This window comes from Tetranychus urticae, chromosome 1, assembly GCF_039701765.1.
Source record: "Tetranychus urticae isolate SD_2017Ah chromosome 1, NJAU_TeUrti_SD_1.0, whole genome shotgun sequence".
Lineage (NCBI taxonomy): Eukaryota > Metazoa > Arthropoda > Arachnida > Trombidiformes > Tetranychidae > Tetranychus > Tetranychus urticae.
The window spans coordinates 8,769,595-8,784,531 of NC_142958.1; the positions used below are offsets into that span (position 1 = coordinate 8,769,595).

General features: G+C 30.7%; 1 protein-coding gene across 4 annotated transcripts in view; it reads right to left on the minus strand.

The window, feature by feature from the left end:
* Positions 1–2,161: 2,161 nt before the first annotated feature.
* The window catches only part of LOC107365620 (calcitonin gene-related peptide type 1 receptor), a 33,333-nt gene continuing 20,557 nt past the window's right edge, over positions 2,162–14,937 (minus strand). For 2 of the 4 annotated variants that reach the window (XR_016198189.1, XM_015933152.3), the window contains exons 9-11: positions 7,560–7,649; positions 3,037–3,096; positions 2,162–2,973 (exon numbers count right to left, since the gene is read on the minus strand). Coding sequence is in view for 1 of the 4 variants with exons in the window: in XM_015933152.3 (XP_015788638.2) it covers positions 2,962–2,973; positions 3,037–3,096; positions 7,560–7,649 (162 nt within the window). In the remaining 3 variants the exon portion in view is untranslated. Of the gene's footprint in view, positions 2,974–3,036; positions 3,097–5,559; positions 5,581–7,559; positions 7,650–14,937 lie in introns of those variants that run through there. The other 2 variants (XR_001569470.3, XR_016198190.1) reach the window with 2 other exon arrangements.

Sequence of the window (14,937 nt, forward strand, 5' to 3'; positions counted from 1 at the left end):
TTTTCTACTTTTACTCTCTTCCAATTCGTTTGTACAAATGTTGCATTGACATTTAATTCAAGTGCTACTTCGATGCAATTTTCAAGTACGGAAGTAAAGAAACTAGGACAACTTTTCACCTTACATATCGTGTTTAATATTGAGAAGCAATTGAGTTTGATACTTTCTATTAGATTGGTTAATCAAGTCTCACTAAACATCTGCTTTTTTAGATCAGATATCAGATATCGATAACAAATTGCCAACAACAAGCCACTGCAAAGAATCTCAGTCAATCTCGACAATAATTCAAGTGAAAATAAAACTCAATCTTTTACCTGAATATGAGTTTAGAGAATTTTCTGCTTTTCAAATCGTTTTCGCAATTCTTTTATGTAAAGGCAGTCAAGTGTTGATACATCTAGTTATTAATGAGATTTCATCAGGTTTATCAATCGAAAAAAAATCACTGAATTTCTCAATGACTTAACAAGTAGACGATCTGGGCTCAGGGAATCAGTTAAATCAACACAAGAAACAGTTAAAATTAAAAGAGTAAAAACAAGAAAATACTTGCAAATAGACTCGAACCGGAATTACCTTGAGGTTTGGCATTGGGAACACGTCAATCATAATAGAGTCACTATTCAAATATTAAGTATTTGACTCACCTTCCACTAAACATCATCATGGATAAGTGTAAAATTAGGTGAAAACTATTTTGCAAATGAAATTCTAGCTAAATATAATAGATGGAACCGAGTTGGACCTTCTTCAATCATGTGAATTCTTTGTCATCGATTCAGCTATAATACATATCATCAACACTTAAACATTTTCCATACAAAGTTTTTTGTTTAATAACATAATATGCTTTTGACATATTATGTTATTAAAAAAAGAAGTAATACTTACCTTTTAATTTCTTGCAGCTAAGCAAAGTTGTTTTAGTATCAACTAGAAGTCAGAAGAAAATATTAATAGAATCGATGTTTCAAGAAAAATGGAATCAGATCACAATATTCTGTAGTCTGTGACCAAAATCTGAATAATTACATCTTTTTAGTACGTTGTCGTCTCATCTTAGCTGTTGAAGCTTGGTGGATCTCAGCGTTTGCCTTGGCTTTGATTAAACCTAGACACATCATCGGATGCCACTAGGATGGATGACACACAGAGAGCCAAAAGTTGAGCCAGAAGACAAGTTGATGTCGTCTCTACCTAACTGATGGAACTTGGCCGCCTTAGAATTTTTGCCTAACCTTTGGTCAAATCTAAGCCTACCATTGGAAGCTATTGGCAAGGACGAAAATCTAATTTTTTGTTTTTGCAGGTTGAGCTTACCAAGCTTAGTATGGCAATTGTATTCATAAGCGATGCAGCCATGTGTATGGCCGATCTCAGGCTAAGCGCAAAATATGCTTAGCTGAGGTGCACAATGAATTTTCACTGTATAACTATTTCTTGCAATATTAGATTGACCTGGACTTTACTTGTGGTGTAACGATGAAAAATTTCTGCCATCGTTTATCTGTTAATAATATCGAATAGAAAAATTGATAATAACAAACATCCAATTTGAGCAGAATATCCGTTAAAATACTTTTTACCATGAAACGACCAATAAAGACTTACAGCAGTTTCAATTTGGATTTGATTTGGTAACATATTGAACCAGCCATTAATGTCATGAATCACGCCATTCAGAAAACTAAACAAATAAGTATTTCTCAACCGAATCTCCTTCTTTTCTTTTTTATTTCGTCTCAGCAGAATTCCAAAATATTAGCTATCAAACGAATATCTGTGCCTTTCCCATTCGAAAAAAATTTCATGCACTAATCTTGTCAAAGTATTTTGATGACCACTCGCCACTTCCTTCACCATCATCATTAACTTTCCCTGAGAGTGAATTGTAAGACGCCATTTTGCTACTAATGATAACTCTGACAATAAAGGTTCAGAATAGAAGAAAATATTCTCGGAAAATTAAATTATATCATTGTCTAACCATTCTTCTGCAAATGCTAGCTTCACGAGGACAAATCGCACAGCAGGCTAGTGAATGCGCAAAAGTCTGAAAAAAAAGTTTCCTTTTTTCATTTCATTCCCAGTTAATTTGAGTTAATCATTGTCATTGATCTTTTAAATGGTCATCTTCACAAACAGGAAAAAAATGTCATTTACTGTTTTTTATCAACATTTTATTTATATTTCTGTATACACTGAACATCACAGATTACAATTGGAAAGTGAAAACATTAACAAAGATGCGAGGATTGAAGTGCCAAAGAAGACAAAAACTATCGTTTAAATACCCTGTTGATTATAATTGTTGCCTTAAGTTGGGTAGCAAGTGAAATATTAACAATGATCGGCAGTAGTTTTGGTAACGGTACAACATCAATAAACGAAGGTTTGAAAATAGTTGGTTGAACCTTTTCGCTTTCGATTCCAAGTTGAGAGTCGAATCCCATTCACTCATCTTTGAAGGCGCCTTTCAACGATTCCTTGTTGATTGTGTTGGATTAATTTGTTGTTTACTTAAACACATTTACTTTCAATATCAATGAAAGCATTGAAATGTTGATTTGGCAACAGTTAATGGTAATCAGTTGCTTCCTCTTCATTTAAACAGTTTAATGTTGAACTGTTTACACAAGTTATTTAACATGAACTTTGTGAATAAAAGTTTCTTTTAATCGCAATGAGAATGAATATTCGTCAGATGAAGAATGGAAAGATAATGAGGATAAAAAGGTTAATGTTGACACTGGACGATATTATTACAAAAGATACTCAAAGTGAAAGGTTATTATTTGATTAGATGACAATCCAAGGGAGACTCTGAGAGACTTTAATCACAGATATAAAAAAATAAGCAACTTTGCTCCTTTTGTACAAATTGATATAATAAGTTAATTTGTCTATTAAACTGATGAGATTGGAACCAAAAGTCCATGAGATTGCGTCCAAAGAAAATCATCTTTTATCCTTAAAAGATAAACAAATTATTAGCATCAATGGAACAGAAAAAAATATTGAAAAGATTCTTACTCCAAATCCATTTTCTTTTAAAGGCTTTGTTGCGTGTGCGTCCGAATTACGTTGAATGTACTGATGAAGTGTTGATGGAGGAAGAAGAGAAGATTCAAGGGAAACAGGAAAAGGGTTGAACAGGGTAAACGGAAAAAGAGAGAAGAAGAAGAAAAGAGTTAAAATAAAAAATGGATTGTGCAGTTGAGTGAAGAAAAAAGTTTGCGGTTCATCAGATGATAACAGTTTTGATGACAAAATAAATAAGCAAGTCAACTTTGTCATGCTAAAAGTGAATTCAGTTCAGTGCTTTAATGGGTTGCAAAAAAGGGAAAAGTAGAGTTCGATTAAAGGTAATAAATGAAAGTGAAAAGTTGCCAGCCAACAGATGAATAGAGATGATAAGAAAGGTGCATCGTTAGCTAATAAAATAATGGAGACTATCATTTAAATAATGTAATCATTAGTTTATTTTTTTCTTCGAGTTTTGCTCTTTTCTGTAGCTTCTCTTTACGAGAATTGGTCACGTCATGTGCGATCGAAAATGTAAACATGGAATTTCAATTTTATTCCAAACCAGTGACTGAACAATAAAGGAATTTGAGAAAAGACAATTTTCTACTTTTTCTTCTTCTTCAATCAATGAAGAGAAAATTCAATTTTTCCATTTTCAACTCGATACAAGACTCTAATCATGAAATATTCAGTTTACCCGTCAATTTGAGTGCTTCGTTGATGCCATCAACAGCCAATGGCCCATCAAGTGCCAATTATTGAGTAAAAATATTGACTCAATTATTGCTGAAATTGAACCAGTTAAGTAAATGTATAATTCAAGTTTCAATTGCTTTTACCTTTTCTAGCTTTTTTTTATGGTGAAAGGTTTAATAAAAGGCTCAACTTGACATGGATTTGATCATAAATAGTTTGATGAGATGAAACTGTTTGTCAATTGTTTACAGAATTGTCGGAAGCTGTCAGTCAATCCCTTGAATCACGAGCAATTGAAATTGTTGGCAGACAATTTGGAGAAAAAATAAGTTCTTTTTACTCAATTTCTTGAAATGTTTTTAAATAGATTTACAAGGTTTTCCTTTGATTGATCAAACATGATGCAAATTGAGATGAACTTTTGTCTGCTTCCTTTGAATCAAACTTTTCTTGTAAAACTCTTGTTCAGTTAAACTTGAAATGAATGGAGAAAAAAAATAAACATGAATTTAATTAACCTACAGATGAAATTGAAACACGATAAATGTATGAATTTTGATACAAAAATGTTGGTAAAAGAAAAAAATGAAGAATGTTTCATGAGAAAAGAAATGTTACTTCTAATTAACTTCTGAGTTGAATTTGGATTAGCCAAAAGTAAATGGAAAAGGAAAGAGGAAAGGGAAGAAGAAGAAGAAGAAGCATTTTTTATGAGTTTCATGTAAATTTGCAAGTTTTCATCATTAGACTCGTGGAGATGAAAGATTGTTGCTCATGAGAGTTGTTAGGGTTGGGGATCAAAATGAATGGATAAGTTGATTTTGATAAAGTGATTTGACTTGTGAGAGTGAAGTGTGGTTAAGAGTTTTCAAGTTGCGAATTGAATCAACAAAACTAGGCGAAGATGAAGAGAGGAAAAGATTGTTACTCAAAGTTAATGCAAATATGGAATGAAAGAGGAAGAGATGAAATTCAATTGTTTGTCGATTTGCGGATAAAAATAAAATTCATCATTTTTCTCGTTCTTTTTTCCTCTTCTTCTTTTCCATTCTAAATTCAACTTTAAACTGTTTCCAACAATGTTTCATTTCAAGTTCATTTTTCATCTTTCATCGTAAGTTGTTTCTTCTAATCAGAATAAGAAAATGAATCATTCCTCTGTACAGATAATTCTCAAGGTATTCAGCCTTATCTATTAATCATGTTGACGACTTTTCTTCTCTCTTCATCACTTCAAAGATTAAAAAGTAAATGAAATTGACACTTGATGGACCAATAATCAGGTGCAAAAAGAAGCTGCAAAAAATTGAATTTCCAAGTCAATTCAATTCTCTTCTCAAAAAAAACTAATCAACAGTTGAAATGATGATTTCCTTCTTTACCATTAAGCCACAGAGTCGATTGTTTGAGTTAATTTATGACAATTTATTTTTACTCGTTTGACCCAAATATCAGGTTTACTTGACATTAAAAGTTTCAGATAATCTTTACCATAATCAATGGTTAAACTCAAAGCTCTTTCGGATCATTGAGTCTATTAAATGATGAAACTTTTATCAACTGTCACTTTTTGAGGGAAAAGTTGAAAATTAAAGTTTGGTTAAACTTGAAATTTTCACTCATCTTTTTACTCAACTGTTTATCAGCTCTTGAAGTTTATTGTTACAAGGTTAACTAAATTGAACAGTCAATTGGTTTGGATAAAATATGAACATAAGCTTCTATTGCAATAATGACTTATTTACTTGGTTTTTTTTCATCGCAATTCAAATGATAATATCATTGATGTTGACATTTTCATATCAAAATGGATTGCAATTGCTTCTTCATTTTACCTTGTTAAAGAGCAACACTCTGAAAGATTGTAAAATTGAGTTCATTTTGATCCATGACATTGTGCATGATGATTCAAGAGTGAATGAAAGAAAAGGTGAATTTTTGTGAAAAGGTATTAGATTGGAAATCAGGAGAATTTGAGTTTTTTTTATTCGTTTTTCCATTTGGTGAATAGGAAGAGAGAAGAAAGGAAAGGGAAAAGAAAGAAGAACATTTTGGTAACTTGTTAATATTGGCGATGAAATTTGCAAAGAGAAATGTTTGTAGGCGAAATGCGCAAAGTAACGAAAGGTAAATGATTTTACAACGTGCAATGTTGACTCTTTACCAGCTCTTTTTTTTGCTCATGGAAATGTAGAGTTGAAAGGAAATTGTGATTGCAATCAATGGAAATATTTAAATTATGAAAGGAAGAGGGAAAAAGTTGGTTCTGCGCTTTTCAATTGAGTCTCAATTGGTGTTAACTTGAATAATCTCATTGCATGAGTTTGTTTTTGCTTCTCTAGTTCAACTGTCAATTCAATTTATTGAAACAATTTACTCACTTTGAATCTATTAATTAAATATTTAACTATTTTCTCATGCATTCCAATATTTCTATTTCATTTTTTTCCTGTTATTTCAATTATTTACTTTCAATGTACTGAATTTGCACAAACTGTTCATCATTTTGGATATCATTCAGTTCTAAATGTAATTTGAATGCAAGTTTGCTGGTAACAAAATATCAATTGTAAAAGCATTTGGAATGAAAAGATCTTTTGCAAGAAAGTTGAAAGTTGAGGGTTGATGAAATATTCATACAATTTACTTCATTATTCAGTGATGTTTCAGATAATCTGTCAATGAGCTGAAATGGAAGGCAAAATTTATCATTTATTCAACATCTACTTTGAATTTTGGCAAAGAGTTTTCAATCACTAGATTGTCCATTTCTTCGAGTTTACAAGCTTAAAGTGGTTAAATTCAATAATCTTGGTTTCTAGTGTTGTGTTGGTATATTTATAGGGATTAAATTGACTTGATTCATCGAATCAATCGCCGTCTCAAACAGCAATTTTTCAAGATCTGATAAAGCCTTTTTATCAGAGATAAAATATTTTTGAAAGTTGAACCAAGCACAATGGATTCGCCTATTTGTCAAGAGCACTGATAAGATAAAAAAATAAGCAAAAATGATTTAGAGCTAACAGCCAGTTGAGCCTCTAGAAATTAAAATTTTCATCCAATCCAATCTAAGTTTAACATATCTTTTGAAACAATTTGACACAAAAATTGACAAGATCAGTTCCGAAAGAATAGGGTGAACTGCATAGTAAGGAATTCGCTTGTTCTGAGCATGAAAGATGTAAATTTTATACTGGATTAATTACTCTAATCTATTTTCTGAAATAATGTTTCGTTTTCGAGACAACGAAAAGAAACGTTAGAAATGCAAAGAATGTGAGAAATAGTTACACGAAAAACCATACGGAAGCGATAGCAACATTACAACTGATTGGTTCATGGGCTTAATGCGGTTAATATGGATCCATAATAAAATGGTGAAATCTGTTTTTTCATCACTTCTTAAGAGATCTAAAGCCCTTCCAATAGGGATTAAGCTATTAAAAAATTGAAACTTTGACATCCTGTAACTTTCGAACGTAGGATTTCCGAAACTGCGCATATCTGACCATTAGAATATTTCAGCTTTAAAAATGCTGCTTCTCTTCCAAGCAACGCCAAACGAATGAGATAAAATTAATAATTAGATTTCAGCATTAAAACTTTTCGTTCCCATTGCTTGTTCTTAGAGACTCGAGATTCAGAAATGCTGGTATCTTGATCCTATCAAAATAGAATGAACTATCGATTTTACTTGGAAAGTTTCTAGACTCATTCAATAACTGACTGTAATTCGAGTGAATACAAAACCTCTAAATTGACATACTAATGAACACCATGATTCTCAATTGAAATTTGCCATCATTATAATTGAAGTTATTGAAACTTACCGAGACACTTGTTGCAGCATAAGACATCCTACGGTTATCTCCATGAGTTAATGCGATTTGTGTCCACCTTTTTTTGAACTGCGCTATAACCTATTGAATAAAGAATATTTGAAAATGTAAAATTTGTTGTCCAATTAGGGTTTTTTTGGGAGAAAAAAAGAATCCAAAAATCAATTTTCCTTGTTCGTGGTAAATAAAATGAAACTGAACAAAAGAACAAACTAAATAATAAAAAAAATACAAAACACAACAAAAGCAAAAAGATCGAGCAAAAAGTTTCCAAAGTATTTCATTGATAATTTTCAGGTGCAAATTTGATTCGAAATGCTTATTAAACTTTTCACAGTTGAAGGTTTACATTGAAATAGCTTTTAATGTTGTCAAACGTAAATTAAAGCTTGCAAGACAATTCAAGTAACTCATCTAAATCAATTTAAATTGCGTGTAAAGCAAAAAGTGAATCCTTCAAGTGATAATTTCAGGTAAATGATTTGGAACTCAAATTATATGGAAACGCATTTACTGACTTTTTCAACATTAATTTTTTCTTTTTCGTCTTTTCATTGAACCACTTTTCATGTAAAAAACTTTTTCTTCTAAAAATGTTTCATGTTGAAAAGCTGTTATGATTAATTGGAATTTTTTATTCTCGAAATTGGCATTTTCCAGAATCTTTAACTGGCTTTAACCATTAGATAATATTCAGTTATTAATGAATCAGAAAAAAGAAACATTCAGAAAATTTGAACTTTTATCATTTCGAAAATGTTTTCAACTTGAATTGAGAAAACTCGAATTTCCCAGATTGAAAGATTCGATTGAAAAGTCGAGTTCGATTCAGATTACTATTGATATGAAAGGCAATCGAGCAGAAAATTTGATTCTTTTGATTCTAATAAAGATTAAAGATTGAGAGAATGAATTGAACTTTTCTTCTAATCACAGTTTTCGTTTGATAACTCAATGGCTTTGTTCTTGACCTGAGTTTGGATTAATGAAACTGAGTTGATCTAATTGTTTGTTCACATCAAGATTAGGCAAATTAATCAACTTAATGGCCATTCTCAATCAATTAGTAATGTTGAATCTGTTTGGACTGCTAAATGAACTTCTCATGCTTCAGTCATGAGAATAACTTTATATTCAGAAAGGGAACATTTATCCAAAAACATTGACTATCCAATGAACTTGTAATGTAAATGATTTAACCTTTGGAACAAGATTATCAGGAGAAAATGATTAAACAAGGTTGAAATTGATTTTCTCTTTCAAATTGTATTCTAAAACTGATGCAAATATTGTTGAGCAAATGATGAAGAAAAATGTGAATTTGATTGAATTTCTTTTCTGCTTTTTTCCAGCCTTCAATCCTTTTGTTCATTGATGATGGTTGAATTAAATTGAGAGAGAGAGAAAGAAATGATTGAAAGATTGATCATGATAATGGATAAGCTGAAGAGAAAGACGAACATCGAAAAATGCTGATGATTCTTAGCGAATATCATGTTCTTCTTCCTAAAGAAATTTATTTCAATCTTTTTTCATTTTCCATTTCGATAAACTTTCTTCTCTTTTCCTGTTGTCATCTTCATCTTTCAACCATTACTCGACCTTCCTTCAACATTATCATCAAATAAACTTGAAATTTTCAACATTTCTATTTTCTCTTCTCTACCATTCGATTTTGTTTCTTCACTTTAAATGAAACGCAAAACTCAATTTATTAGATTGTATTTAATCCATTTTACTTTCACTCAATTTCATTCTATTCCAATTCATCACTATTCCAAATAACGTTGAATCCATGGCAATGGCTTAACCAAGGAATGATTAACTTTCACTTGAATTGGCAACTAAAAGTTGTTTAAATTGAGATTCATTAAGAAATGGCAGTGAAAATTGAAATGAACAAAGTTCTGGTTTTCAATTGAATTAACCCGCTAGAATCATTAATTTTAATCAATCAAAATATAAAAACAACATTTAAAATGATTAAACAAATTGCAACAAATTAATTGATTAATGAATGTTTAGTTGAACTGATCTGAGCTTCATTAACAGCTAAACTGTTTTCATTTGCACATAAATGGAAAAAGGATTAAGAAGAGAAAAAAGTAAAATTTCAAATTCTGTTGAATAAATGAATGAAAAATCATGAAAGAATGGTTCAACTGGGAATTGATTAAGAAATTGTAACCAAAATTAAACTGAAAAAATTGAATCTTCAATCTCGAAGCTTGACTATTAAATTTGAAAATTAGTCAATTTTGTTTGCAAAACTTCGAACTTTTCAATCTGGTAAATGTCAAGAATGTCAATTTCAACCTCAAAAGGTTATTGAAATTGTCTGACTTCTCAATTATAAAATCAAACAACATCATTAAAACCAGATTGAATTTTGTAACTCAATACTGAATAACTTTTTATTGGAATTGACAATTTTCTTTCCATCCAATTTGATAGTCAGATTATTAAGATCAAATAACATCTTTGACCAACTGAAAAGTTCTGTTCCTTTTACATCTTCATTATTTCATCATTTTCGTAACTTTTTTTTCATTTTCAAAACTTGCCGATAAAGGCATCCAATCAACTCTTCAGAACTTTCCTGATAAAATTTAGTTCCAAAAATTTTCAGCTCAAGCAAGCTCTCTAGTCAGATAATGTGCGTTCGGATGCAGCAATTAGAAAAGAATTTTAATCCGTAAAATATCTCGATTCATCAACATCATGAAGTGATAAATTTTCAGATATCATCAAGAACAACTTTCAGGTTCGAATTTTTTTTAAAAATTCATGATAACTTTTGAAATTCTCTAACATGAAGCTTCAATCAAGAGCGAAATTCACTTTTTCTCAATTTTTTCAACTTTACTTTTTCGAAAATCTGTGATTTCGAATGTTGGAATCACGAACTTTTTCAGATTCTGGATCAACTTTGTGTTTGCTTTAATGATAAAATACGTGACATTTAGCATCGACTGTTTGTATTGGAATATAAATATTTTAATATTCCTGGACGTGTCGCTATTTTAGAGCTAATATTTGATCTTTTCATGTCGATCGACATTCACTCATTGTTCAGTAACCTTACATTTCCTTGACTGGGTGCATGTCAACTGATGTTGATTCAATCTGTCCTTGGAATCTGTGAGTTTAAAAGTTTATCTGACTATTTGTAAACTAGAGTTAAGTACAAATGAATGTTTACAAAATGAGAAAATATGTTGCAAATAGAAATGAAAAATTTAAATGAACATGAACATGATATCAACATGATTGTTTACACTAATCAATAGTTACGCTGATTCATTTCATAAGGGAAAAAAATGTAAAGATTTGAAGAGAAAAGAGAGAAAAAAAAGAAAAGGTTAAATCATTATTTACATACATTGTAGATCAAATTACAACTGAATCCAAATGGAATCTTGGATTTGAAAATAAAAGGGGAAAATATATCAAGATGATGATCTAATGTGGAAATGATGATAAAGGGTTTGAAGGTCAACAAATATTTACATTCAAATCAAACATTTCAAGGTAACCCTGGATGATGTGAATTACAGGTTAACTATCTGATGATTCCCTTTGGGTTCATTTTCAGGATAATTTCAATTATCCTGATATTATCATCTCAATTTATTCTTCATTACAAGTTGAGGGCAAGCGCATGGATAAAAAGACAAAAGTGTCTGAAATCATTGAATGCAAAAGGTTCAGATAAATGCAATAAAAGGCTGAATCTGACGAGGCAACAAAAAGACTGAAAAAAAGCAAATGAAGCAAAAAGTGTTCTTAATATAAAGTTTCATTAAACAACATGCAGCATCACTGGAATCACTCAATCCCTGAATCGAAACCAGAATCGCTGTAAAAAGTAAATTCCGCAAGACGAAGAAAAAGTCAAAACGAAATTGAAAGTTTTTCAAATGATCTATTCAGTTCGTTATACTTGAAGAAACAGAATTTCATCGTTTCCATGAAACTTCGAAACTTGTATTCGAGTCAATCCGATTAGGGAAAAGAGTGAACTCGAGAATTGGTTTTGATTTTGGATTGAACCTGAAAAGAGTTCATTCCAAGTGCAACTTTTACTTCGACTTTGAGTTAATTTTAGTAATAATCGAAACTTTTTATCACGAATATGATTCTTTTGCTTGAAATTGATTAACCTTGATTAATCTCTCTAATGAACCTTACTCTTTACTGAGCCAAAACTGGCGATTAAATGGTTTAGAAGAGTTAAGTTTCAAATTACAGTGTTGAATGGAAACATGATTCTGACATTTTTATCTTCACCTCAAACAATGAATTGAAATGGTTAACATTAATTGAAAACAAATTGCATTCACTGACATGAGTAAAAATAGATAATAAATGAAACAGTTAAAGGTGTGGTTTACTGAGAATATTAGTTATGTCAATTTCAAGTGTAATTGCATTTGTTGCTCATGAAGGGCGAACAAGAGAACAAGAGAAAAAGGGCGAAATTCTTTAATCATGGAGATGTTTACTTCTATTCATGTCAATCTTCATCCAATTTGACACTTTTCCGGTAAAGAAATGAAGACATGGAAAACATGATAAAAACAGAAGAAAAAAAATTTCTCTACTTATTACCTTGTTAAGGTGAATGGAAGTAACATTGATGTGAACAGGGAAAATTGATTCAAAAACATGAATAACCTTGGAGATGAGTTACATGATAAAAAAGGAAAAAAGGGAAAAGAATATTTTTCTCTATCGATTTGTCTGGTTGAACGACAAGAGCTAAAATCAACAGAAAAATTGTTTACAACGAATGGTCAACTTTGAGCTTCTTTGATTCACCTTTTATGGTCACATGAAAACCAAAGAAACTGAGTAATCAATTCGAAGCCAAGCCTATTCATTGTGAGTATAATCGATCAGAAAGTGATAACTCGAAAAAATGGAAAAGAAAATTATCAATGACAATGTTTCAACTTGAAATTGGATCCGAAGCTTCGAAGCAATTACATGAAAGTTGAGCGGCCAAAAAGTTCTAAATCAATTTACGAAACAGTTTCATTGAAAAGTTGAGATTAATTGATTTTCCCAAATTTGATTTGTAATCACGAGAACAAGAAAAATACTTCAACTTTGATTGAATCGACACTTGAAATCGAAAATTTGGAAATCTTTTTTTTTTGTTCGAACACACAAAAAACTTGAGAATTTTCATTTCAATGAATCGATGAAACTTGAAATGATAATAAGGTTTCTCTCGTTTCTTTACTTCTTCTTGAAACTATCTTTATCTCTGATAATCTTGTTACACTTTTTTGAACATTTTACTTATCAAAGTTTCAAGCTTGTTACCTTGATCTCATCTTGATAAACAGCAACTCAACATAATCTGTATCAAATAATATCTCACTTACTCTATGTAAAGGTGATTAGTTTGACTTTGAATTTACTTAGCATTTACTTTTTGTTTGCTTTTGTTTTCCTTTTTGTGTTCTTTTTCCTGATTCCTTATTTTTATTTCCAGCTTTCAATCTTTACTCATTCAATTGAAGCTTCCATGGAGAAGAGTAAAAAGTTCATCAAACATGACGCAAATCTTTTTTTTTCTCTCTCTCTTTCTTTCTTTCTTTTTCCATGTCATCATTGTTTGGTAAAACTTTTACCTGAACTGTCGTGTATCCAGATAACATGATAACATTGATGTAAAGTGGAACAGAGAGGAATGGAGAAGGAAAAAGGTTTAAGATGAAAAGCTTAGCTCAAATGTAGTTGTGAGTGAATTAACCAGAATTAATGATAGAACTCGAAGAATACCTTTGTTTTTCAGTTTATTTACAAAAGGAAAGATCAATAGTTGAAGTGAGAGACAAAAAGAAGAGAATAACTTTCGATAAAAGTAGATTGAAATGAATCATGTAAACATGTGATGTTGCCTGGTGAAACAGAACTTTTACTTTTCACAGTTTTCTCGATTGTTCAACTAACGTAAATTGATGGCCAATCAATTCTAGTTTCGATTGGAACGTTAACTGGATGAAAGAGTAAAAATTGATATTGACATGAAATACCTGATTTGTTATACAAAACTACAGAGAAGCTAAAAAATATAGTTTTAGTTCGAACCAATCCACAACTAAGAACGTTATCGAATATCGAGAATTTAGACTGGTCTAGCATCTGACTTTTCACTAATGCTCTAACATATGAAAATCATTGAATGGAAGAAGAAAATTGTTGTTTGATTTTAGCTTCAAGTAATTATTGCAATTGATCGAGACGATTTTTAGTCATTCGAGTGGGCTCCAAGAACTCGTATCTCTGATCGTGATTTCAACTTGAATGAATACACTTGCACTTGTTAGACATTGATTAGAATTGAAATCAAACAATGAGATTTTAACTATTTTAATCACTTTAATTCAACTCATCAAAATGATTATTTTCTTGGTTACCTTACATTTGAAAAGTTTTCAACCTTAAATCTTGTGAGCCATGAACTCGACAGACTCACAATGATAACCTTCAAGTGGTTAAATATTGGTTAAGAGCACTCATTTCAGATTATCGTTACTTTCATTTTCAAGAGAAACTGATGATCTTAAATAACTTTGTTGTTCATAAAAGGCAATTCATTCAATGAGTTGAAACGATTTTATCCTAATAAACTTTTTATGCTCCTTAAACAACAACACAAGGCGAGTGCTTATAACCATTTAGCTAATAATCTAAAGCCCAGCATTTCAAAGCAAACTTTCACTGAATTAGAACAAATCTCAACTGCAAAAAAGTGAAACTTTTATTGAGTTTTTTTAGAGAAACTTTTTTATTTACAGTTTCGTAATAAAACAAAATGATGAACAAAAAGGCAACTCGAAATTCAGTACTTTTCTAGAATCAAGTCAATTGCTGACAACATTATAATTTGAAATCAATAATACGACTCTACTCATCGGCCTTTGAAATTCAAGATCTTTTTTGTCGAAATTTTTCTATTACTTAACCGCAAAAACAAGAAAAGGGTTATTTTTGAAACTTGACCTTTTGACTATTCTCTACATTTCCGATAAAAGCTATTAATGGTTATCATCTGAAAATTGCTTAGAAGTTTCATCAACAGAATTTTTCAGAAAAAACTTTATTCCGCATCGAATTACTGTTTTTGTTAAAAGTGTTTTGATATTTATGATTTATGTCCGAATTTTCATTCGTCTGATAGTCATGATCGCATCTAATGCTGCATTTACTAAGCATAAGTTTCTTTGAGTTGGAAATTGTCATTCGAAGTTTAACAACTTATGGAACTTTTTTAATAAAAGTTTTCCAATGCTTATCACTCTTGTGAATCAGCAAATAAATGATGGCAAGTATCGAACTGAAAAATCCATGACAA